The following is a 27,291-nucleotide window of genomic DNA, read 5'->3' as shown; positions in this document are numbered from 1 at the left end:
AATTCTTCCTTTTTGCCATATCTGCACTACATAAACAACTTTTCTGAAAGACCCCAAACAATGTTTACTGGAAACATCTTGGTGAGATCCAGTGCAGAAAACCAATTTTGAGATGCTGAAGAGCAATGTATTTCAATGCTAAATTAAATGAGCTTAAATTAATATTTAAATTAAATGTTTCAATGTTAAAAATACATCAGCATCCAGCAAACCTACTCAGGGCCATCTGGGGCTTCAACAGTCCTCATTCTGGTGAGTTCTGAAACCCTCAGATTAACATCTCAGTAACATTGTCCCAATACGTCTTCAAAACACACTCCTCACAGATGGGGGGAGGGGAGGGGGCGAGGGAAAGCTCCACAGGAGCAAGACTCTTGGGCATTGGAGAGCTGAGGCCTGCAGTAACCCAACGGGTCAAAGATAATGGAACCAAAGAGGGACAGGAAGCAAAATGTGGCCCTGCATTACTCCCAACAGTAAGTAGAAGGGAGCCTAGCTCCTTAAGTCCTTGGTTAGCCCACAGCTGGGGAAGCCCTTTGCCCTGTTGAAAGCTAAGCTTTTCCAAAGCAGGGGCTCTGCTCCAAAAGGACATAGGAGCTCCACAGGGTAAGCCACTTCCTCAGGCAAGACTCCATACCTAGGCATGTGTACTTTACATTACAAAGAATAATATATACCTTCCAAAAATCACCTTGAAAGGTTCACATCAGTGGAACAGTATGAATCCAGGAGGAATACAAGGAGGAGGAAAAATGAGTAAGTCTCAGGTAGAATGCCCAATAGCCAAAAAAGGGGAACAGAAGCATGTAAAAGGCAGAGAAAAAACAGCAAGTGACTTTGTTGGGTGCCTAGAAACTATGGGGATGGATTTGGTATAATAACCCAGTTACAACAAAATTTGTAACACAAAGACCTTATAAAGCCCTTTCTCCCATGCTCCCAGTAAAGCAGCACTCCTCCAGAGTATTTTAAAATGACTGAAGAAGCACACAAACTTCCTCATCCTGGCATGATGCCCTGGCCTACTGGGAATACACCTTAAGGCTATTAACAGCCACACAGGTGGAGAGATCCTGGCCCAGAGGAACATACACCGCTCAGAAAGTCTGCACATTCCTGCAAAGTTTAACATCCACAAGTGGAGTCCTGCAAAGCCAGGAGCATGCAATGCTTAATAGCTCCACAGGTGCTAACTGGGTGGCTCTTCTCCCCCTTGTTCCACCTGCTGAGTTTAGGAGTTCCCAGTGTTCTTGCCAACCCCATCCCAGTCTAAGGGTATGTCTACACTAGAAATGAACGTCAACCCATATTAGGTCGACTTATAACCACCGCAGTAATTATTGCGGTAGTTCATGTCCACACTACCCTCGGGTCAATGGTGTGCATCCTCACCAGGAGTGCTTCGACTGACCTAAGAGGAGCAGTATGAGGAGCTGAGAGCCTGGTTTCTTGACCCCCTTGGCTTCTTGGCCCCCTTGCCTGCTCCCCTCTGGGAGCCTGGTAGCATAGTCAATTTAATGGCTGCAAGCTGTGAAATTGACAAGACATCTGGGCTCCTGGTGGGGAGCAGGCAGGGGCGCCAAGAAGCCCCTGGTGGCTTTCCCCTGGCTCCCACCCAGGAGCCACCAGGAAGCCACCCAGGGCTTCTCTTCCCCATTCCCTGCCAGGATGGGGGGCGGAGGAGGGGGCAGGAGGAAGCCAGCCGGGGCTTCTTTTCCTGGCTCCTGGAATGGGGCCCCTCAGGCTTCTCACCCTGGCTCCCAGCTGGGAGCCAGCTCTTGCCTAGCTCTCCAGGGGAGCCAGGGGGTTTCTTGTCAATTTCACAGCTCCTGCCATGAAATTGACAAGAAAGCCAGTGTAAGGAACACCATGTCTATGTTTGGACCTAATTACATTGGCATGAGCCTTGCACCTCTCACTGAGGTGAAGTTATTATGTCGGTGTAGTAGGGCACTAACATCAGCAAGAAGAAGGCTGTAGTGTAGACACTGACATAATTAGGTGGACACAAGCTGCCTTATGTTGCTCTAACTGTGTGGTGTAGACCAGCCCTAAGGGAAGGAGAGAGGAGAAAGTCCTACAGAAGTCCTACACATGGCAGGATTGATGGAGCAGCTGAGATCAGAGGAGTCTGGAGTGCTTAGAAACCAGGATTCAGCCACTGAGTAGGTAGATGACACTGCCCGGAACAAATAAGGGCAGAAGAAAAGAGTGCGGAGCAAATATGCATATAAATGTGTAGTATAGCCAATAAATTTCAAAATACAAGGAGCACAAACATGTCCACAGGGAACTATCGTTCTGAGTAAAATCTTGGGCAACGGACAATAATGATTCAAGAAGGATGCTGATAAATTGGAGAGGGTTCAGAAGAGAGTCAGAAGAATGATTACAAGTTTAGAAGCCATGCCTTACAGTGATTGAGTTGCTTGAACCTGTCTATTTAGCTTAACAAAAGACAATGTTAAGGGGTGACCTGATTGCTGTCTACAAGTATCTACACGGTGAACAAATATTTAATAATGAGCTCTTCAATCTACCAGAAAAAGCTATAACATGATCAAATGGCTGGAAGTTGAATCTAGACAAATTCAGATTGGAAATAAGATATGCTCTAGGAATTTGGGGGAAGTTCCATGGCCTGTATTATACAGGAGATCAGACCAGATGATCACAATGGTTCCTTCTGGCCTTGGAATCCATCCATCCATTAGGATACCTATCACTGAGAAATTCCTAAATCAAAGGTTTTTAAAAAATTAAGTCAATTACCAAAGAAAAACATTGTTAAGCTGGAAATAATCTATTAGTAACTAAGGGTAAAAATCTTTATTAAAAAACAGTTATCAGAAAGACTAATACTGAAAGATCAGGCAATTGAGAGTTAAGGTTGAACTTAAGACATATTATAAAGTATGAAAATGCAGCATATTAATAGATTTTTAAGGACAGAAGGAACAATAACAATTGTCTAGTTATCAACGCCTACAATTCAGAAGTGCAGATCTACTCTGAAAACTGGCTCAGGTGGAAAAAATTTTTTTAACTTATAAACAGAACACAATGCCATTTATTTTTCAAACTGCCAGCCCTGCAAACCCAACATGGGATCTGAAAGTAAAGCTGAGTTCTTTCCTCCTGGTGCAACATCCCCAAAATTTATAGCCACATTTTGTCTTCAGTAAATTCTGTAAAACTCCATTTTTCTCAGTAGACCTGTACAGCTGCATTTAACTGTTCATGTAACAAACATTTTGGAACAAATTCTGCTGATAATGCACAATGAGCAGACTCCAATTCACACATTGTTCATGTTGATTCTGCAGAATCATCAGGAGTAAGAAGCAATAAAATTTATTGTACTCTACAGAAGATATGATTGACTACATAAAGTAAAACATATTTACAGGACAAAGAAGAAGAAAAACCAGAGACTGAGATTTGTCCTTCCCAGAGAGGTTAATTTAATCAGCGACCACAAAAGCTAGCAGGCTGTACACCTAACTGTACTGTGGCTGTTCTAACTCTGGCCTTCTTTATGACAATAAGGAAGACTGCGAAGAGAATTATTTAAAAAATTCCTGATTAGACAAAACACCATATTGAAGTTGATCATTCCCCAGCCTTCATTAAGATTCCCTGGTTAACAGTTTTATAAGTATTATTAGATACTGGACAAGTATACCTATATATACACAAAACTCCTAGGCCTAAACCATTAAAATTATAGCACTTAAGTGAAAAGAGCCATGTTTAGAATGAAGTACCATTACTTAGTATCAGAGACATCTATGAAATCAGTTATAAAACAGATGAAAATGTGAGTCATTTTTGATACAAGGGCAGCAGTTTTTCCAGTTTTAACCCATCAACATACATAGGCTGTGTACTACTTAAAGCTCTCAGCAAAGTGCTTGATCCAAAAACAACGTTTTATGAAGAAAGTACAACAGAAACAGAGAAGGGAAGATTGGAGGTTAATGTCATTTACAGGATAGAGTTAAGGTTATTTAGGTGAGAATGCATTTTCATATTTCAATTTAGTCTTGACTCAATTTCCTGGGTTTCCAGATTATAGTTAAAAATGTTAACTATAATGTTCTTGCAAGATTTTCAGCCTGTAAGTTACTGACACATACCCGCAAATTTGTACAGGAACAGCTTTCGAGATAGATCTTAAAGCAGTCTTCACTGGCAGATTAAATGACTGCTATGCACGGTTTGCAAAGCCCAGTGACATTTGGAATGAGATGTAGTGTAGAAATCTACGTATATTGCCCTTTGTTGGCTACACTAGTACAATGTGTTCTACAACCCCTTATTCATGCAGTTTTAAAATTTTGAATTACTAGTTACTTAGAAGTTAAGTGCTTTTTGTTTAAATACTATTGGAACAGCAAAATCTATTTAGATGTTTTTAAACTGGACACAACTATTGTTTTAAATTTCAAAAGTGTTAAAATTATGATAGTTTTTTCCAATTGCTTTAGATATTTTCTTTATTCATTCATTTCAGGTTTATTGAATTACAATAGAAAACAAAAACATTTAATAGATGGATTTTTGCAAATCTGCTATGCAACCCCATAGTAATTAACCTGAAAACTAGGAATATCAAAGGTTTCTACTAAGAGAGAGAGAGAGAGAGAGAGGTTTGGGTTTTATATGTTCTATCTATATTATCTGTTATACGTGTTGGTAATGATGTTTTAGCTCCATTAAGCCCTACAGAAACCTGTCTGAGAAAATTGTTGGAATAAAAATGTACACTCTAGATAAACATTTTCATTTAGGAAAAATATAGCTATATCATTGCAGATTATATTCCTAGCATTACTATTTTTGCTATCAGTGTACAATGGTATTATAAACCTTTTGTTGTGCGCTAAGAAATACTGTATAACACTAACAAAGAGGCTTTCAAAAGCTCCTCAACAGGCAGGAAGTGGCACAGAACTGTGGAAAGAAAATAACCATAAAAAGCAGTAAGCAGACAGAGAATAGTGCACTGCTCTGTACACAGAGATGACTCATTTTGACACACTGTACAGGTCAGAGTCTACACAGAAAGGCTTTAGTTTCAAGTTAAATTTCCAGGAATTTCCTGGCATTTATTTGTCTTCTTTGTCTTCACTTCCCTACCCATCATTTAAATTCACAGTCTGTCAGAAGTGTTAGTAGTTTTATTAAAAGTTTAACTTGAACAGAAAATCCATGAGAAAAATAGATTACTGCAAAAATTCATACAGCTTCTCAGTAATAATTTATAAAATAACTGTCACTACCGTTGGGCTTTACACAAAGGATTATTGGTACAAACTACTGCTTTCTGCTTTGTTTAGTTCTGTAAGACAAAATTCTTCCCATAGTAAGCACCCATCTGCCATTTTGCATTTCAAGTATAACTCCTTTTAAGAGATGGTTCTCCTTTTGAATTTCTTAAGATGGAAAAAAACTTAACACATCTCATTCTGGCTTGATGTCAAAAATAAATTTATGCAAGGAGACATGTAAGAAGTTCTCTTTTCTTCCAACAATCCCAAAACCAAAAGCATCTCTTTAAAATAGGATCCTTTTAACATATGTCCTTCTTGTACGTATCTTGGAGTCAAATCTGCCTTGTAGTTTATGAAACCTTAGGTTTTAACAATGCATCGTAAAATAGCAGCTATATATAAAAGAGTAGATGAGTATTATATTAGAGTAGCTAGAGAAATAGAAGTGTGGTTGTTGACCTTAATTGATTACTTCCTAAATTTCAGCATTTGAGGAAAATGTTATTAAAATAAAACAGAGCAACCTTAATTTTTTTTCCTCTATGATTCTTATACTTTTTAGGCTGAATTACCTGGAGAAAAGTCCTTTAAGAATGAGGTTTTCAAAATAATGGGTTGAATTAGATTAGTGTACTTTTTGCATTATACGAGATTTTTCAAAGAGAGAAAGATCAGCTGTATCCCCCGCAATTTTTATGGAAGCAAAAACTAAGTGAACAAAGTGGCACCACAGTTGTTTGAGTTTTTTCAAAGTAGTGTTTGATAGGCCTCCCTCTACACCTCTTAAAAACATCAGACATCCTGACAATCACTACTGAGTCCAGATTCTAAAGCTCTGGAGGCAATAGGTATATATCACTGATTACCCAAAATCTGTGCCACAACCATTTTATCTTTTCCTTGCTTTCACAGAAATTAGTGGAATTGTCAATAACTCTTCAAATACATTTCATGGATAACTTTAAATATTAAATGGAGGTTCCACTTCTGCTGGAAAGAGCCTAAGGGGAAAAAATATGACAAACTCTGTTGGGTTGACTTTCAGTTTTATATGGTACATATAGTTTGGCTGGAAATTAAACTTACTAAACAGAACAAGCATTTTATAGACATTGTGTTAACTGAAGAGAACAAATCTAAAATTAAATGCCAATCTACTTTAATAGAAACAATATATTTTGTGTTAAAAAACAATTATGCCTGACTTTATTTAGTGGACAGTGCTCCTTTAAGTAGTTATGCTGCTTGTGCAACCTAACCTATGTTTTCCTCAAATGCCCACAAGTCCAGTTACTTACAAACACCACACTCCTGGATGGGTGCCTGACATACCAAACCTGCCCCGTCGTGCATATTTTCATACGTTACTAAATTAGGAAACCAGAGTAGACTAAGTCTATGCCAACTCTGAAACAGAGAAGGGTCCAGTTTGTGCCTTGCATTTAAAGCCAGGATCAGTATAAGTTATTGAATCTTTAATAAGAGTCACCAAAGTAATTTAACCTAATAAGAAGCAGCACTGAAGAGTAGTGAAAAGAAGGAGAAACCTCAAGATTTATAATACAGATTCTTCTTTGCAAGTCTAAATCAAGATACTGAAAATTAATTCAAAAAATTAGGCAGACTGTATATTTTAATTCCAAGTTCTAGAATGAGAATAGAACGTTGGCATGCCACACTCTTCTAAGCAGTGAAAATCTATTTCTTTTGCAGAGAGGAAAGGAAAAGAAGCTATTTAAGCACTACTCCTTCAGGGTGATTTATTGAAATACCTAATATTGAGCTCTGTTCAGAAATACTAAGTAGGGCATTCAAGACTTTTTGACGAGAAAAATACTGAGAAGTATTTCAGAATATGTTATCTGTATGAATTCTCAATACATATATTGTACATATGGCAACTTACAAAATGAGAAAAAGGGACAAATATGTAACTTTCCAGACTTAAAACTTCACTTAGCAAACTGCTAAGCAAAACAGACTTGGTGGTAATCAAGTGGTAACGTTCCTAGGATTATTTTATAACTGTACAGTGATGATCAAAAGTTACAGCTTGATTTACATTTTTAATGGTGGAAGGAGTGGGGGTGGGAGGTGAACCCTTCTGATCTGTTACCACAGGAGTCTATTTATATGGGGTGAGGTCCTCAGATGGCTATCCGTACATTGTTGTTTTGAAATTAATCTTCATCCCCCCTATTTAGCCTTCTGCAAAAGTGAGTAGTTTCAGCTGCAAAACATATTTTATTCACCTTATTGCTATACTGAGGCTTCCCACTACTCATTTCACGTTTTTAAACCGAAGTACACACTTTATTCCAGAAGAGTTAGCATATGCATATATCAGTGTGACATGCAAAAAAAATATTTTACATACAAACCATCAGTTAAGTACCTGAACATACATATTGCACTTTCAATACAGAGAAGACAGACATCTTCTCTCTTCCAATATTTAATACAATAAACTTCAAAAAGGTGTGTTCTTAAGAGAGGGACTGGGAGCCAGGAACACCCAAGATCTCATCCTGGCTCAAACACAGATCATCTCTGTAGCCTACAACAAATCACTTACATTAAATTCTTTCTTCTCCAGCTGCAAAATGAGGTTAACACATTCCCTTACCGACTTCACACGGATGGTCTTAGGATCAATTCATCTTTGTAAAGTACTTTGAAGAAAAAGTTTTACATCGATATAATTATATTTTAATGTTTAAATTGACTTCATTTTACTTCTAAAATAATTTGCCTTAAAAATATCAAGGGGGCGGGGGAAACAATGGGTGAATTTTAGAATCCAGCCTGGATCCAATACATGGTACCAAGGCAGTTAAATATTATGGCAGTATGTACTTTAGAAATGCCAGAGGCAGATAAATACTGTTTCCTTTTGGTTTAACAGAGAGGAAGTAAAATGGCAGGCGGGGGGGGGGGGTGGAGGGGGGAGGGCAAGATGCAAGTCTCTAAAGACAGTAAAGGAATATCAATTTGAGATGGAAACCACATGATACTGCCTTATACAGAAAAGGAAGGGAATTTGCAAAACCCGCATTTGACTATTGCAAAGAGTTCTGCACCTCTCTTCAACCACATCATGTGTTGCAAAACCATCATCAAGCCACAATTGCTCTTTATGAATCAAATGAAGAAACTGCTGTCTGTATCATCCCTTTGCGTAAAAAAAGTTATATTACCAGACCACGTACTTTTTCCCCTGACTGAGGACTCAACTCTTATTGTTAATCAAAGTATGAAAAGCTAAATATGACCAGGGAAATTTGATTTGCTCCAACCAAACGTATTTACTAATAGTTTTCTTAAATGTTTTTTTAAAAAGCAATGCACACATTTATTGAAAGGGAACTTTGCCAAAACATGGGTTGGAAGCATAAACCATGCACAACTCTTTTGTTTAATTACTTCACTTTCCTTCAAAACTTGGCAAAACATTAAGCTTTTCACTTACTAAATCTATAATTAACTATAACATTTGCTGAATAAACATAACCTCATTTTTAATTAAGTCAGAGCAAGATGCTATAACTTGCATCTAACAAGCAACATGTATCTCAAGTAACATGCAATAAAAACACCTGTCTTGTCATACATGAAGCCTTAACTGTAACTACAGTGAACATATTAACACACCCTCACTTTAATGACATCTAGTGCCAAAACCTGGATTCGTTGACTTCAGTGCAACCGAAATTTAATCCCTAAAATGGAAACAACACTTTACCCTCAAAACCTTATGATTTGAAATCAAGCTGAACCCTAACAGTAGCCATGTCTACAGGAAAGGATCACACATCAAAAATACCTGTGACCTAAATTTAAGGTCTGGACAAAATATCTATTCAACAGTTTGCAAAGGAATTCAGGTGGAACAAGTGATATGATGCAATGCTTCTTATGTGGAAAAGGCCACTAATAAAAAGTAGATATTAAGCTTAAAGTTTAAAAAAAAAAAGGGTGTTAAAGAACTCTGTACGTAATTGTGAATGAGAAACTGAAGCTAAACCTTATTACAAACTAAGTAACTGTTTAGAATTGGAAGATCTGTACAGACAAATTATAGTATAATTGCAACAGGCACGAATAGTGGAAAATCTAAGCTAAGAGAAAAAATTCTGAACTAGAACTTGTAAAGCAAAACTTTGAAATGAGAATAAGAAATCTCTAAACAGAGTACAAGTTAGGCTATGCACAATAGCAGGTATTAGGGTATGCAAAAATCAGTGTACAAATTCACTGCCAAAGCTGCTTTAGAGGATATGATTTTCTTAGCTATATGAAGAATCAGCATTGCCCATCAACAGAGATAATCTATTTAGGGAGCCAGTTTTACCCCCACGGCCCTCAAGAATTTAGGAGATAAACTGGTACAGTTAATTGTAAGTATCAGAGAAAGTTTACTTGATATTCAATGATACTGTGTACAAATACCAAGCAAGACGGGTTATTAAACCTGAAAACTTCATAATTTACACTTTATTAAATAAAATGATTTGAACATTCATCAGAAAACAGCTCTGAGAACTTTGCAAACCTTATGCCTCACAATACATTTGTTTCTTATTGCTTATCATCATCAGGAACTCTTTGAAGCAGTGCTGCCTTTGTAAAGATGGCTGTGGTGGAAGTAGGATCCAGATACTGATGGCTGCCATTTCATGTGAAGATTCCCATCTAGTCACTAACCCTAACAGCAGTACATTCAAAAACTTACTTGAAGAGGCTTTTTTAAAACATTTTCCTTCTAACCAAATTTTATTGCAATATATTATGAAATTTTGTATGTTTATTCTGGACAATTTCCTGCCCCCACCCTCAAAATTGAGCACTTTTGTTATTTATATGTCGGTATGTTTTGCCATCAGCCCTGCTACTTCATTTGTGGGATAAATAAGGTTTTATAACAGTTTAAAGAAGAAGAAAAGGAGGTCACACTGATTTAATGGCTGAGTCTGAATTTAACCAAGGTGTCTTGAGGCCAAACCAAATCATCTAATCTTTGTATGACACTGACTCTGTCATCTTTAATAAGCATCAAAGGAAAATTAGGTATATTGTGGTAGTGTCAAAATGGGCTAGATGCTTTCCAAATAAGAGGAACACAGTCCATGCCCGCCATAAGGCTCATCTTTTCCCTGAAAGTTTTTTTTTTTTAAATAAAGCTACTTCTGTGTTTTGTAACACAAGTCTAAAGCTTAGTGCTAGCGTTTAATGAGGGCAGAAATGTGAAAGCAGTATTTAAAAACAATAGTGAGACAACTGTTTATTGTGATTTAGATTACTCTTAACGTTTGCTAACCTCCTAAACAGCTACAATGAAGGAAGAGGACATAGTTTAGCTCAAAAACATTAAATGTGATAGAATATTCCTGAAAATGTTTCATCACCCACACGTTATTACAGTCACACTGTCTTGAAGTCACAATTAAAACTTTTATCATCATCATCATCATCAAGTTCATTAAGAATATTACTGAGCATAGGACTTCATTCCACTAGGTGCTCACAACTTCATTAGGTGTTGAGGGCACTTAGTACTTTGGAAGGTCAGGCCAAGAGTTCTTAAATACGCTTTTTTCCCATGTAGAGACATTATGCTATAGGTTAGCCTGTCTGGTTACAGAATGGCTGATCACGGCTTGCTGACTTCTTTGGATCTTCCATTGTGACCTACGATGCTTTCTGATATTCTAGTCACAGTCTTTACAATTAGTTATATGGTACTTGTGTAATATGTACAAATGGCAAGCAAATACACTTTACTTAGGACTAAGCCAGGATTTAAAAAAAAAAAGGGGGCACCAGGGCTGATAGGTGACTAACAATTTACCATCTCATGCACTTGCAAGCCATTTCGTTTCTTCTAACGAACTGTATTTTAAGTCACAGGTTTTTCAGTTCTACCAACTACTGGTAGGTAATTTGGATGGTTATTCTGTAACACCCTCTGATTACCAAAAGGAGGGAAGAAGCAGCTGTCCTTGCCTAACAGCATTTACTATCCACATAAAGAGAGGTAGTTGGCAAAAAAACATTAAAACAAGAAAAATCTTTTATGCTACCATGAAGTTAGAGCTCAGTTTCATCCATTTTATTAAATCTGCTAGCTTTCCAGCATGAATACTGCACAACAGCTCACTATGAGGTTCACATGCTACCTGTACCCCCAATGTAACTAAAAGAGACTAGACCATTTCAAGCTATTTAACAAAACTTCATGTAGTCAATCTCCCTTAGAATTCTTAATTTATTTCCTCCAGGTTTTAAAAATCCAACATTTCATTAATTAATCCTCCTTGCAGAGTTCTGTGAATAAAAACGTTCACAATCTTTTGTGATGACAAGACAAAAGCTATTCAAATGTACTTATGAAGTCCCCTCCAGGAAGCATTATGGGCAGAAAACATTCAGTGCAACAGAGTAGCAGAGCTAACACTTCACAGAAATGAAAGATTCATTTTGCTCAGACTGATAATGCACAAGCTGCATATCGTTCAGCCATACAGACAGCATTTTGAAAAGGAAGTGGTTAGTAAGAGTAGCATTAAGCTGTTTATGTACATAGACCCTACATCAGCACCACAACACCTAAATGCTGCTGGACCCTCTGGCATACAAACAAGCTACTGTGCATCTGAAATGTTCATGCACCCAAGGCTTTGAGTGCACAAAATAAGGAAGCTTAATATCCAAAATTTCATATAATTCACAAGGAAATAAATGCAGCTTGCCTACACAGTAATACTAGTTCCTAATCAAACATGGTAGACACAATCAACCCTTCAGTAATGTAAATTATCCTTTTCAAAGTCTCCTTTTTTGGAACCTTTTTAAGTTTATGTATGAAGTTTTGCAGGAAATGTGTCAGTTTTTCTTTGAACAAATCTTTCTTTCATGGTATGACACCACAAGGTAAGTTATCGATAAGGAACACAAACTCAAAAGAAAGAAGCATCTATCTGAAAACTGATGAACATTTTACTTGCTTTGTGGCATAATGTTTACAGGTTTATGTAATTTCAATCCATACACAGTTGTGTACATTTATAATTTCTAATCACCACCACTTTTTGCATTAGTCTGTAAAGCTTACCTTACAACAGCTGAAAAAACAGAAGGAAAGGACAGCTCAATTTCTGTGCTCAAAGCTTTAAGCATCTTCCTAAAGAATGCAAAATTTGTGTTTTGCAAACGCAGGAAAAACATGTTCAAAATTTAGTTAAAATTCCAGCCAAAAGCTAATCCTGTTAGATTAAGTAAAGAATTTTTTGAAATGCTGACCTTACATGCTATCTTCTGTACAGATCAAAACACAGTAAAAAACAAAGCAAGGTTTTAAAAAACCTCAACAACTTGATAAGAAAGCAGCTTCATTTTGGGGAAAGTTACTTTTAAATGCTTTGATACGCAAGAAATAAAATAAAGCCATTGAAAAACTGCTGCGGGTCAATCTTTTTTTAACAGTATGTCAGATTTCTTTTGGACTATACTTGTTTATTTACCTCACTGTGGCGATAGATGACAAATTTTGTTCTAACTACTTAATTAAAAAAAGCTACAGGAGTAGTGTCTCTTTAGGAAACAGACATGGGAGAGACGGGACAGAAGAGTAAGAGAAGAACTGAATCCTTTAAATTCTGTGAAACAGGAATTAAGGTCATTTTGCCATCGTGAAGTTTGTTGTTACCGTGTTATGTCTCCTTCAAGAAGCTTGAAATATTATTGATATAATAGCAAAGAATATCATAGAAGATCCATATGAAAACAGATTCCTTCAAACATTTTTCTATCCGAAGTCCACCATCAGAAATAGCATGCTACTGGGAAGATTACTACTTTTTATTTGTTAAACACAGAGTATGTTTGGCACTATATAAAACTGAGGATAACAGTCCCCCTGCCCATTCTACCGTAAAAATTTACTGGCATCAGCCTTTTTTTTAAATCACAGAATTGAAGTGTACATCGTAAATACATGCACAAATTTAGTTTTAGGCCAGATCCATTTGTCACTGCTCTGAACCCCTCACCTGCAGGTAAGTATTTCAGTTGGTTGTTGGCCAATCGAAGGTGACGTAAAGACCTCAGGTGGCCAATCTCAGGGCACACAATTTCAAGAGCATTGTCACTTAGGTCCAGAAACTGCAGTTTAACCAAGGAGCCAATAGCTAGTGAGAGAATAGAGAAAAAAACAAACAAACAAAAAAAAAGAATGTGACCCAGGAGTAATGTTAAAACCTTAATAGGACTATGAGATGATAGAAGGCCTCAATATCTAATTCCTATGTCTGAGCGGACTGTGAGGTATTAAAACCATTGGTCTCATAGCTGAATGTCATGGGAGCTAAGTATTTGTAAGCGCTTCTATTGATAACAAGCAATATTGGGGGTATAGAAATATGAAAAAAAATAAATCACACATAAGAAACCATAGATTTTGATATTTTTCCAACCATGATTCTCCCATGAAATTACTTTTTACTTTTCTTTGCCATCACCTCTATCTAATTTACTCACCCCAGACTGGGAATTTAAAGTTTTCTTTTCTGAAGGTAGGACATGTTTGCTCCACAATAAAATGAAAGGAATAGAGAGGCCAATGCAATTATTGATGCTTTAGGTTTAAAACTACCAATTATGACCAAGCAAAATGGAAGTATTGTACGTAATAATTGGCTTAGAGAGCAGGAATGATTCTGGAGAGTTGTTTTATTGATAAGTGCCATTTAGTCTTTTCACTTCCTGTAACTGGAACTAGAGTGAACAACATGTAGATGCATCTCAAAGTTTAATAAAATAGTAAAACATAGTACAAGCAAAGATATCAACATTCTAAGGACTACAGTGGTGTATTTCTGTGGATATCTTTAGAATTTCATGGGAACATAACGAAAACAGGCCTTTTTACTGAATAAAATAAAATATTTGATAGTTTCTGCCACTTATTTTGAAGTTAATAGGGCACTTACCTTCAGGTACAACAACTATGTTATTTGAATGAAGGTACCTGGGGGGAAAAGAACAAACAACACCTGTTACCCTCAAGGACTTTGGTTAGATAATCAGTTGGCAAAATGTTCAATCTGAAATGGAAAGAGAAAAACACCTTCACAGCCATTTCTCTTTCTGAGTATGACAGTAAATTGTACAACACTAATTAATGTATCCCAAGGTTTCACTTGTATCATATTTAAATCATGAACAAATATTAAGGTCAAGCAAGTCTTAGCTGATGATTATTAGAATATTCAAATGTGATGCACATGATCATTGTACTCACAACTATTTCATTTCAAGCTGTTGTATGCAATTTTTCTTCATAACAACTAAAAATCCCAAGGTAGAAAAAATAAATCAGGAGTCACCAGATTGCACTAAATTCTGCCATAGGTCCTCTCCTGCTGTGTACAGGGAAAACTAAACAAATAAATCAACTATGTACACTTACAGTTTCACAAGCATGCAGAATCTACTTGTCATGATAATGTGCTTTTTAAAAAATATTAGTAAATTAAATTTTACAAAAGCTATTTTCAACCAATAAATACAGTGACAAGTCCAGACAAGTTTCAGTAGCTATTTTAAGGTTGATAAAATGCTTTTAGGGCTCCCTGGTGGTAAACACCCACAATTACTGCAATTTAAGAAGAGCTTAATCCATATCTTTTAAACTGTAAAGTTCTGCTTGAAAACAGAAAGACTATATAAAGTTTGTAGGCAAGCAATCAATACCTGAAAATAGAGTTACCTTGTCTATTCTCAAAAGATAATGAGTACTTTGATGATTTAAGCATGCGTGTAAAAGATTTGAACAAGCAATTTTTCCATTATACTGTGAAACAATGTTTCCCAAAAGCAGGGTCACGTCCCTCTGGGAAGATCTAACTGGTGAAGTGAGGACACAGACTTTTCAATGTTCTGCATAGTCTCAGTTTTCTGTTTTTTAAAAGTATGTCTCTCGCGCTTGTGGTTGTAAAGAATACCTTCACAATGGAAGCCATGTGTAACTTACGCAGAGACGTCTGCCTGTGTTTGAAGACAGCCTGAAACAATAGCTCTGAAGTGTGAACTCTCCCACTCATTTCAGTGGGTGGTAAGTATGATTATTAAATGTTGACCCTGAAAGTATTTCACTGCTCAAAACACATAAGAAAGCAGAAGTATCATTACAAAGCTCTGTACCAAAAAAAGTTTCCCTGAGTGAGGGGTGCACCCCTGGTGGGAAGCATGGAAAATAATTACACTAAGATGAGTAGATCTTTAAAAACAGATGGTGGTATTGCAAGGGGGATATATTCCATTTCATTTTCTGGAAGGGGAGCTCAGCTTTCAAGAGTATAGGAAACACTGCTTTAAAGTAAAGAGGCATATTTACAGTAACAAATCAGCATTTTAAATATGAACCTATTGGCAAATTATTCTTTTTAAAATAAAATCTATATATTTTATTGTTCCTTTTTACTTCATTTTCTGCTCTAGCCCCAAACCAATTATTATCTCAGCTAACAATTTAAATTGTGTTATATGAACTATAGAAGCTGCAGAACAATTGCAATCACCTACATATCAAATACATGGGATAATGATAGCACAACAAAGCTTGGTGGTCGTGAGATAACTAAATCTAGTAAATATATATTAATAGACTTCTTTTGCTTATTTGCTGCTTCTTAAATTGACCTCCTCCAAGCAATGTTAGGCTTGCTCTTCTAAAGGCATCATCAGATAATACTAAAAGTTCCTGATGCCTGGTGACAAAACATCAAACACTCTTAAATATATCAAATACAAGAAAGTTGCTCTGCTATTCCAGTGTATGTGAACCCAAAATATAGGGCAAGATGAGGCAAGATTGTCTCTTCAGCAAGCTGGAGACTGCAATGACCTACAAAACAGTTAAACTATGTTGTGGACACGAGTCCTAGAAAGGGTGTGGTTTCAACAGCCAAATTGAGAAGACATGCTCAGACAGATAACTTATACTACTCAAACACCCCATGCTTCCTTTAAGTTTGAATTTACAGTAGGTACTTCAAAAACACATTGCACTACCAAACCATCCATTAAGATCAGGTCATCTCTGTCATATAGTAGTATGGGAGGTAAGGAGAGAAAGCATATTTAAAGTTCAGTTCTATTGAATGATGGTTATTTGGTGAACTACATCAAATATAGGTCTCAAAAAAATGTAACATACTTCTACTACCCAAATGGGCTATACCTAATTGCAAAGGACAATACAACAAATGTGATGCCTCCCCTAGCTGGATCAAGGTGCATAGCCCTGGTATGAAGACCAGTACACACCCCTTTCTTACCACATGGGGTGGAGGAAATCAACATTCCCTCATAACACAATCTGAGCAAGAAATTATGACACAGAAAGGAATTTCAGCATGGGCCTGAATGTAGCTAGAAAAACCACATTATACTAAAAAGGAAAAATGTATACAAACACAGCATTCTTATTTTAAAAAAAAAATTACACTGATTAGCATAATAAATTTAGTCAAAACTCCAACACTCACAATTCCACAAGGTTTGGAAGCTTCTGTGCAAGGTTTTCTGGCTGAAAAAGAAAAGTTAGAGATTTGTTATTTTAAAAACTAACATGCATCCTACTCATTTTAATAACCATGCCAACAAGTTATATCACAAGTGTGTTTCAGTAGAACTGTGTTTTCATCTAACGCCAACCAAAATCAGCAACACTCAGCCTTGGGGATGGAAGGATGAGAAAATGGAGCACCTTATGTCATTCTTTCATAGTCTAGAAGTGACACTGATGGAATCTAGACCAAACTGCATCCAGCCCTCCAAGGTTGGAAGAATGGATTATCAATACTCAGCTTTTGAAAGGGAATTAAAGGTAAGGGGTTGGGGATGAGATAGAGGGATTTCCTAAGCAGCTGCTGGAAAGAAAATGTTTACTGATACAGCAGTAGTAAAAAGCAGGAAGCATGCAAAACCATCTCCTAAACAACATATATTTTCTTTGTAATACTGCTGAGTAGCAGGACAAGACCTGCATTCTCTACAGTTTATTCAACACCTCTGTACCAGAAATATCAAACTCATCACATTTCTTTATGCCTGTCAAGATGCACGTCCTTTCCTGTATTCTGACTCACCCCTGGGTGCGCATGCCTGTTTCTGGATAGTCTTTTTAAGTGTAAACAAACATTATTGCAGTCAACACTCTGGGATCAATATGCTTTTTTAATAATTTTAAGACACAGCAGGTTAGATTTTCTCCTGCATCTAAGCTCCACTCAGTGCAAGAAAGCAAAGGGTAGCGAGGGATATGGCACAACTCTCTGATTCTGAGCTAGTCTGAATAGAAGTTGCTCGAACTCAAACCTGCAGTTTATTGCCCTTGGGTTCCATGTGGTCCCTTTTCCTCCCCTGACACATTCCCTATACCCCAGAGGGAAGGGAAATTGGTATGGGAGCTAACGGATGGTCATCTGAAAGCTTCTCATAACAGGGAAAACGTCAGCTGGCTAGTGTGGCCAGAAATTGGCCATTTTGAATTGCTTGAGTTGTGCAAATGAGCTGAGTCAGACATCAGAATTGTGTTTGAAGCTGTGTTAATTGGATGTATTTTAGCCTAGTGCGGAAACATGTTAGCCTGAAGCGTAATAGGGTTTTTCAGTCATGTTTAGCTAACTCAACTGAGCTAACATGCTTGAAAAACACACCCTTTTTGCCAATCAAGACAGGTTTTCCTAGGTTTTCTTGGAAAGGGCAACTAGCAGGAATTTTAGGAGAGGTTGGAATATGTTGTGCTGGAAGCCATATTGAAAACCCTTATTCAAGGTTAAGAAGATTGTATTGCTTAGGAAATCTACTTTAAATGCAGCAACTGCATTTTGATTTTAAAATTCTGGTTTTAATTATATGGAATGCAGAGTTTAGACATGCAGAACTGGAAATAAGTTTTAATGAAGAACATTTAACAGCATACAGTATGACAGCACAATCACAGAGTTTGGCAGTTTTCATGTTCATTCTTCATCTAAATTTGAACAATATTGCTTCTTAAAACACTCTTTTTAGGTAACATATTTCTCCACAATTTGAAAATTGTAAAACATAGGCAAGATATGCATATTTCTCATACATAACAATGATGTAGAACATCCCTGATTAAAGTGCAAACCTCAGCTCAGCCTTAACCATGAAGCAGCAACCAGCAACTCCATAATTGAGTCAATTTTCTATATGAAAGTGTCCTCAAGCCCCAGAAGAAACCAGGAGATAGCTAAGCAGTGGTTGCCACCTGCTGGAAAGTTTGTATTACAATACATTCATTTTCCACATAATATACATGCAGCTCCCTAATATAGCACAGAAAGGTTTTTGCATGATCTTCTTTTCCTTGTATATTTTTCTTGGTGTTAACCAAATAAATGCAGAAACTAGCTTGACCCTTAAAAACCCAGCAAACAGTTTTTGCTTTAAGTTCCAATGAAAAAAAAGTTTCAATCCAACCTAACTCTAGATCAATGTTAATGAATTCTTGCCCTAAACTATTTATTAGTCTAACAGATACTCCTGGTGTGTCTATTTTAATGTAGTATTTTCTCTTCAACCCCCACTTCCCCAAAATTTACTTGTTGGCTTTCCCTTGCAATGTGAAACAGCTTAAAAAACAAAATGTGTGATAACAGAGGGTCAAATACAGGAATGAGGTAATGAATTTGAGTTTTAAAAGCTCACAGCAGAAATCTTGCATATCTTAATGAGAACATGAGCAATGACAGGGTATTACTGCACCTTCTTCAAAACAAATTAAAGTTTATCATGGCACTTTACAGTGACGTTAAAATTAGAAGTTCACAGATTCTGCACAGCTGCCTCAGTAAAAATCAGCTAAAAGCCTATGACAAATATAACTTAGGTTAATAATTTGGAAAATGGAAATCAGGGATATCAACAGGAAATGTGTTTCACAAAGCAGGTGCACAATAACCCATACCCTGCAGGGAAAAGATCAGATCATGCCAAGTAATTGTCAGTATTGGTTCACAATGATTTGCAATAAGAAGGGCTGGAACGTTATTGGATTGTGTTTTGTGGTTTTTTGTTTAAACAAAAGCTTAGGTTACCCCAGACATTTCTACATTCGTTGGATAGGTGGTAGCCTATAGCCACAGGTTTTACCAGCCCCAAAGGCCAGCTCAGAATCACAGCCTAAAACTGATACTTACTGCCTTTTCAATGACACACACAGCAAAGTAAATACTATCTCGCAGAACAAGAGAAGGTAGACCAGACTAATGTGCTACACCTCTCAGGGGAGTTTTATCAAACAATAAATAGGAAGAAGGAGTATGAGACTTGTGGGCAAAATCTGTAAGTCTGAAAAATCACACTGAAGCTCAGTGGTGAACACAGAGCACAAGAGGGTGAATATACCATAAGACTACTCAGTGAATTTTTATGCCGTATGCATTCAACTGGTAGGTTTAACTAAATTTATCTGAAGCCTTATCTAGTTCCTTGACTGAGGGCTGGTCTTCACTACAGGGAGATTGACGCTGCTGCAATTGATGCAGCAGGGGTTGATTTAGTTTGTCTAGTGAAGACCTGTTAAAATCAGCCGCAGAGTGCTCTCCGGTTGACCCCGGTACTCCAGCTCCTGGAGAAGATTAAGGTAAGTCGACAGGACAGCGTCTCCTATCGATGCAGTGCAGCGAAGACACTGAGATAAGTTGACCTAAGCTAGGTCAACTCCAGCTACATTATTCACATAGCTGGAGTAGGGTAACTTAGGTCGACTTACCCCGGTAGCGAAGACAAGCCCTGAGCTAAATAAGGCCCTTACCTCCTTCAAATCAGGCACAGCAACTGGATATGATAACATCTTGCCAGAATTTCTTAAGCACCTTGAACCAAAGTCATCATAGTGGCTCATTAAATTTCTATATACGGGTCATTACTGAGAAGAAGCTACCATGCACTACCATGTCAAGCAAAGGTTATAGCCATTCTCAAACCGGACAAGGACTCCTATAACATGGCAAGTTACCACCCAGTATTCTTGCTCTCAGCGTGTTTCAAGGTTTTTAAGCATTTGATCCTCAAACGAATCGCTCCAGAGCTGGACGATATCTTGGAGGTTACACGGGCAGGGTTCAGGAAAGGACAATCACCTGTGATCAAGTCTTGGTCTTGACCATCTTTCTCTAAAATCATTTTTAACAAAATCTAAAGATAGGAGCAGTCTTCCTGGATTTGACTGCTGCTTATGACACGATTTGGCACAGAGGCCTTCTGTGTAAACTCTCTCAAGTGGCCTCGCATTGGGTGGTCGAAGCAGTAGATCTCTTCCCCCAAAACAGGTGGTTCAGAGTACACGTAGGCAACCGTTGCAGTTCCTGGAAGTGTCAGATAAATGGTCTTCCTCAAGGTTCAGTTCTTTCACTAATATTATTTAACGTGTACATCAATGACTTGCCAGTAACAGTCTCATGCAAGTTTATCTTCGCCGATGACATCTCATGCAATTACCAAGCTCAGGTCTTCTCAGAAATCGACCAGATCCTGAATGATATGAAGCTCATGGCAGACGACTGTAATTAATGACGCCTGTAGCTGAGCTTTGCCAAGATAGTTTCTAACATATTTCCTCTGCTTAATGCAAGCACAAGCCACGAGTTAAAAACTATCTGCCCAGTGGGTTTTGACCTGCCAAGGCACCTGTGGTTATCCCTGAACTGGTTTTGAACAGGACAGGGCAATTGTGCGGCCAATCTCTTCAAATGGGATTTCTCTAACAACCTGCAATGTAGATGCAGTCAAATTCAGACTGTGTTGCGTATCCTTGACGAGTGCCCGCTGAGTAGTAATCAGTGGTTCACAGTCAAACTGGAAGGGCATATCAAGTGGGGTCCCACAGGGATCAGTTCTGGGTCCTGTTCTGTTCAGTATCTTCATCAATGATTTAGATAATGGGATAGAGACTACACATATAAAGTTCGCGGACGATACCAAGCTGGGAGGAGTTGCAAGTGCTTTGGAAGACAGGATTAAAATTCAGAATGTCTGGACAAACTGGAGAAATGCTCTGAGGTAAATAGGATTAAATTCAATAAGGGCAAATGCAAAGTACTCCACTTAGGAAAGAACAATCAGTTGCACACATACAAAATGGGAAATGACTGCCAAGGAAGGAGTACTGCAGAAAGGGAACTGGGGGTCATAGTGGATCACAAGATAAATATGAGCGAACATGTGAGACAGTTGCAAAAAAAAAAGCAAACATCATTCTGCAATGCATTAGCAAGAGTGTTGTAAGCAAGACACGAGAAGTAATTCTTCCACTCTACTCCATGTTGAGGCCTAATTTAACATGGAGTATTGTGTCCACTTCCGGATGCCAAATTTTAGGAATGATGTGGATGAACTGGACAAAGTCCAGAGAAGAGCAACAAAAATGATTTAAGGTCTAGAAAACGTGACCTAGGAGGGAAGACTGAAAAAAATGGGTTCATTTAGTCTGGAGAATAGAAGACTGAGAGGGGACGTGATAACTAGAGCTCTGCATGGATATAAAATTTGTATCTGCAGCCAATCCACGATCCACAAAAATGGTCTGCAGATATTCACATCCGCAGATGCAGACATCCACAGATATAAAGTAGCTATCCATGAGTTTTTGCAAGGCTCTAATGACAACAGTTTTCAAGGACATAAAAGGCTAACAACGAAGAGAGAGAAAATTGTTCTTCTTAACTTCTGAGGCTAAGACAACAGCAATGGGCTTAAATTGTAGCAAGGGAGGTTTAGGATGGACATTAGGAAAAACTGCCTGTCAAGGTGGTTAAGCACTGGCATAAGTTACCTAGGCAGGTTGTGGAATCTCCATCACTGGAGATTTTTAAGAGCAAGTTAGACAAACACATATCAAACAGCTATCAAATGGCTCAGCACACTGTGCATATACTGAGAGACCTGAAGCCCACAAAAAATCTTATCCATCGGATATTTGCACTTCCAACATATATAACACAATGTGGTGTTTAAATCTTCTCAATGGAGCCAGGTCCTGAGTGGTGTTCAGCACCATTCAGGATCAGCCTTTCTGAAAGACCAGTAGCAGGCTACAAAAATGCACTTCATCGCTCTTTTCAAATCAGAATTTATCAAACTACTATAAACATACAGACAATAAGAAGTATAACAACTTATCATACCAGGGTGGTCAAGGAGTTTCTTTTCATATAGAGTCTTTCCAGGTACTGCAGACCCTCATCTTTCAATAATTCCAAAGGAAAATGATGCAGATTTCGGTAATTTAAGAACAAGTTCTTGTGCCTTTCCAGCTTTGCCTCAGAGATCATTTTACAAAGTTCTGATGCCATTATTGACTTTGTCCCAGGCTCCACATTAGAGCTCTACATCTTCTGAATGCACACCCATTTCTAAAGAGAAAGCAAGAAAAAGAAAACATTGTAACAATGAGATACTCCATGTTGTTAACATTAGTTGTATTGAGTAAGGAACACAAGCCAAAATAGGGAAAGAACAGGTTGAAGACTATTTAGATAAGTTGGCAGGGCCTGATGGAATTCTTCCTACAGTACTTAAGGAACTACCTGAAGCAATCTCAGAATCATTAGCACTTATCTTCAAGAACTCAAGGAGGATGGGTGAGGTCCCAGAGGACTGGAGAAGGGCAAACATAGTACCTAATTTTAAAAAGGGGAACAAAGAGCACCTGGGGAATTACAGACCTGTAAGCCTAACTTTGAGACCTGGAAAGATATTGAACAATCAATCTGAAAGCACCGAAGGGATAACAGAGTTAAAGGGAATAGCCAGCATGGATTTCTCAAGAACAAATCATGTCAATCCAACCTAATTTTCTTCATTGACAGGGTTCCTGCCTAGTGAATGTGGGGAAGAAGTAGATATGATATAACTGGATTTTAGTAAGGCTTTTGACACAGGGTATGTCTACCAGCAACTAGACACTGGTGGTTGGCCCGTGCCAGCCGACTGGGGCTTGTGGGGCTGCTTCGTTGCTGTGTAGGACCCTGTGCGGTGGGAAGGTCTCTGAGCCCAGACTCCACCCTGAGCCCAAATCTACACTGAAATGAAACAGCCCTGCAGCCCAGGCCCCACGAGCCCGAGCTGGCCAGCACAGGTTTTTCTTTGCTGTGTAGACATACCCACAGTCCCACATGACATTCTCATAAGCAAACTAAGGAAATGTGGTTTAGATGAAATAATTATAAAGTAGATTCAAAACTAGTTGAAAGACTACTCAAACAGTAGTTATCGATGGTTTCTATCAAGTTGGGAGGGCATATCTAGTGGGGTTCCGCAGGGGTCAGTTTTGACTGTGGTACTAGTCAATATTTTCATCAATGACTTGGGATAAATGGAATAGAGAGTATGCTTACAAAATTTGTGGGTGGGGATGAATGGGTGTATGGGGGATGGAAGGTGCTATACGGCCAGGTGGGGAGGATGAATAGGTCTATGGGGGGGAAGAGAGGTGCTGCTTGGCCAGGTGGGAGGATGAATGGGTCTATGGTGGGGCGGGTGGATGAATGGGTCTATGGAGGAGGTGGGAGGTGCTGCACTTCTGGGTGGGGGGGACGAATGGGTGTATGAGAGGAGGAATGCAAAGTTCTTCAGTTAGGAAGGGAAAAATCAAATGCACAACTACAAAATGGGAAATAACTGGGTAGGTGTTAGTACTGCTGAAAAGGGTCTGAGGGTTATACTAGATCACAAATTGAGTATGAGTCAACAACATGATGAACTTGCAAAAAAGGCTAACATTCTGACATGTATTAGCAGGAGTGTTGTACATAAGGCACAGGAGAGAACTGTCTACTGAGCACTGGTGAGATCTCAGCTGCAGTACTGTGTCCAATTCTGGGTGCCAAAATTTAGAAAAGATGTAAAGAAATTGGAGAGAGTCCAGAGGAGAGCAACAAAAATGATAAAAGGTTTAGAAAACTTGACCTATGAGGAAAGGTTAAAAAAAACAAGGGGGGGGGGGCCTTCAGGTTTGGGGAAAAAAACAACAACTAAAAAATGAAAAGTGCTAAGGTAACAAAACTAAAAATCAATCAAGCCTGAACACCCACATACTTCATTTTACTTCTGCTGTATAGTGTTAACAAATAGAATTCTGTTTATGCTTCCTTCTACAGTGTAATACTATCTTGACTAGCACTGCTATAAATAGGAATTTATTTAACAAAAAACAGGTATCCAGAGTATTAATTAGGAGCCTAGCTTAGGTAGTCTGTTCAACTGTCTATTTTACCAGTGTGCCAGGGACTTATGCAGACAAGTGTACATCCATAATGAAAGAACAGACCAGGGGGCTATCAGCTCCAGTCTACCAACAATATTTTCTGTTTGCTCGCTTAACTTTTTCTTGATGGAGGCATTTTTAACCACGAGTAGTCCTGGAAGATGACCAGCTACCCAGAAATCAATGTGAACCTTATCTACTGAACAGTAATTGTAAATGCAACTTTGTATCTCAGATAAAATTAGGAAGTGGACTCCTTGTATAGATCAAACTACTTTATCAGTTTCAGTAATGCTCTTGAGCTCCAGAACAAGCTTTCACAGTCCACATTCTTCTGTAGAGTTAGATAACTATCTTTTTTGTAGGCCATTCAGAAATGCGAACCACAGCTCAGACATAACATCCCTCATGCACTTCAGTGCCCTTCACCTCCAAATTGGCAGCCTGAGTTATGGTCAAGTCATTTCTGAAAGAGAGTCATAATGTGTGTTCCCTGTAAGCTGCGCGCTTGTGCAGCTGCCCATGAGACCTTCAAATGCCACCCAGCTGATTAGCAGAGTGCGCACAGCCAGCAGCATGGGTTCAGGTGCCCCTCCCCCCCACTGCTCCATCCTGCAGCTTCTCCTGGGACCCTCCTGCTGGCTGTGCAGATGGGGTGGGCGGGGGAAGGTGCTGAGGTCAGGGTGTCCCCCTCCCCCCACCCCTGTACCCCATCTCCACAGAGCAGGGGATAGGGGACACAGCCTGACTCAGGACTCAGAGCTGCTGCGGTGAACAGTGAGTGAGCGCCTTTCTTAAAGAGACAGTGCACTCTTTCTGAGATTTCCCCAGCAGCAAGCTCACACAGTCTCTGTCTCTTTCCCTCTCACACCCACACCCTCTGTCTCTTTCACACTCACCTCCCAACACATACTTATATTATTGTTGTTGTTACTTCTTTATACTTCCTGCCATCCACATATATTCCCTGTAATTTTATTCTTTCAAAGTGTGTTATTTTAGTGTTTTGACTGGTCTATGCACTTCATAATTTTTATTTCTCTTACACTTAAATTTAATTCTTTGAGTAGTGAATTCTAAAATGCCTAACCTGTGCTGGCTGGAGTAATTATCCTATGGTAACTTTTGTAAAAATATATATTTAGGTTTTTTGTTTCTACTGTTGGCGCACATCCGCACATACCTCGATGCAAATAAAATTTATTCCACACACAGATAGAAAAAATTAGAGGGAACATTAGTCATAACTATTTTATGGCTGTTCAGTTACCTGTACAAAGTAAGACAGCATCAGTCCAATTCTAAGTGAGCCAGCATCCACATCAGAAACAGCATTACTATAATTGACAGTTCATTGTAGGCAATCTTAGGGCACGTCTACACTGGCAGTGTTGCAGCGCTGGGAGTTACAGTGCTGCTCAGAGAGCGTTGAAGGGAAACCGCTGTTGTGTGTTCACACTGTCAGCTGCCTGCGCAAAGGAGTGTTCACACTTGTGGCACTTGCAGCGGTATTCGGAGCGGTGCACTCTGGGCAGCTATTCCACAGAGGACCTCTTCCTCTTCTGCCACTAAGAGTTGTGGGAAGGCGGAGGGGGTTGCAGGGCATCCTGGGTCCTACCCCAATGCCCCATGATGCATTACTTTGCATGCCAGCAATCTCTGTGCTTCCGTCCACATTTGGCACCATCTTTCAATGGTTTGTGTACTGCGTGCCCTGCCTCTTCGGGCTACAGGAATGGATCTAGAACCGTTAACCACTATGCTGCTCACACTGACTAACGCATCACGAGTGGCAGTGAAGTTATTCCTTAAACTACAAAGGCAAGAGGAGTGTGATGTTGATCTTGCCACGTGTAGTAGCTACAACATGAGATTGCTTGTGGCATTCACGGAGGTGCTGATCACAGCGGAACGCCGCTTTTGGGCCTGGGAAACAAGCACTGAGTGGTGGGATCACATCATAATGCACATCTGGGATGAGGGGCAGTAGCTGCAGAACTTTTGGATAAGGAAAGCCACATTCATGGGACTGTGTGATGAGCTCGCCCAAGCCCTGCAGTGCAAGGGCACAAGAATGAGAGTGGCCCTGTCGTTGGAGAAGCGCGTGGCAATTGCACTGTGGAAGCTGGCTATTACAGACTGCTACCCCATCAGTCACTAACCAGTTCAGAGTGGGAAGGTCTACCGTTGGACTCATGTTGACGGAAGTCTGCAGGGCCACTAATCGCATCCTGCTCTGAAAGACCGTGACTCTGGACAACGTGCGTGACATTGTAGATGGCTTTGCACAAATGGGCTTCCCGAACTGTGGAGGGGCGATAACTGGCATGCATACTACAGTTCTGGCACCAGACCACCTAGCCACCAAGTACATTAATCGCAAGGAGCATTTCTCAATGGTTCTCCAGGTGCTTGTGGATAACCGTGGGCGTTTCACATACATTAACGCAGGCTGGTCTGGATAGGTGTATGACACGCATCTTTTGGAACACTGGCCTGTTCATCAAGCTGCAAGCAGAGACTTTCTTCCCGGACAAGATGATCACTGTAGGGAAGTTGAAATGCTCATTGTGATCCTGGGAGATCCTGCCTACCCGTTAATGCGGTGGCTTATGAAGCCATACACAGGGCAACTTGATAGTAGCAAGGAACGGTTTAAGAACAGGCTAAGCAAGTGCAGAATGACTGTTGAGTGTGCTTTTGACCATTTAAAAA

General features: G+C 39.0%; 1 protein-coding gene across 2 annotated transcripts in view; it reads right to left on the bottom strand.

The window, feature by feature from the left end:
• The window catches only part of LRRC28 (leucine rich repeat containing 28), an 86,003-nt gene that overhangs the window by 52,886 nt on the left and 5,826 nt on the right, over positions 1-27,291 (bottom strand). For both annotated transcript variants that reach the window (XM_048867121.2, XM_048867123.2), the window contains 4 exons: positions 22,496-22,723; positions 16,823-16,863; positions 14,264-14,301; positions 13,325-13,462 (listed from right to left, as the gene is read on the bottom strand). In XM_048867121.2, the coding sequence (XP_048723078.2) occupies positions 13,325-13,462; positions 14,264-14,301; positions 16,823-16,863; positions 22,496-22,663 (385 nt within the window). In that variant the 5' untranslated portion in view covers positions 22,664-22,723. The remainder of the gene's footprint in view (positions 1-13,324; positions 13,463-14,263; positions 14,302-16,822; positions 16,864-22,495; positions 22,724-27,291) is intronic.

This window comes from Caretta caretta, chromosome 10, assembly GCF_965140235.1.
Source record: "Caretta caretta isolate rCarCar2 chromosome 10, rCarCar1.hap1, whole genome shotgun sequence".
NCBI classification, from domain to species: Eukaryota; Metazoa; Chordata; order Testudines; family Cheloniidae; genus Caretta; species Caretta caretta.
This window is presented reverse-complemented; position numbering and strand designations above follow the sequence as displayed.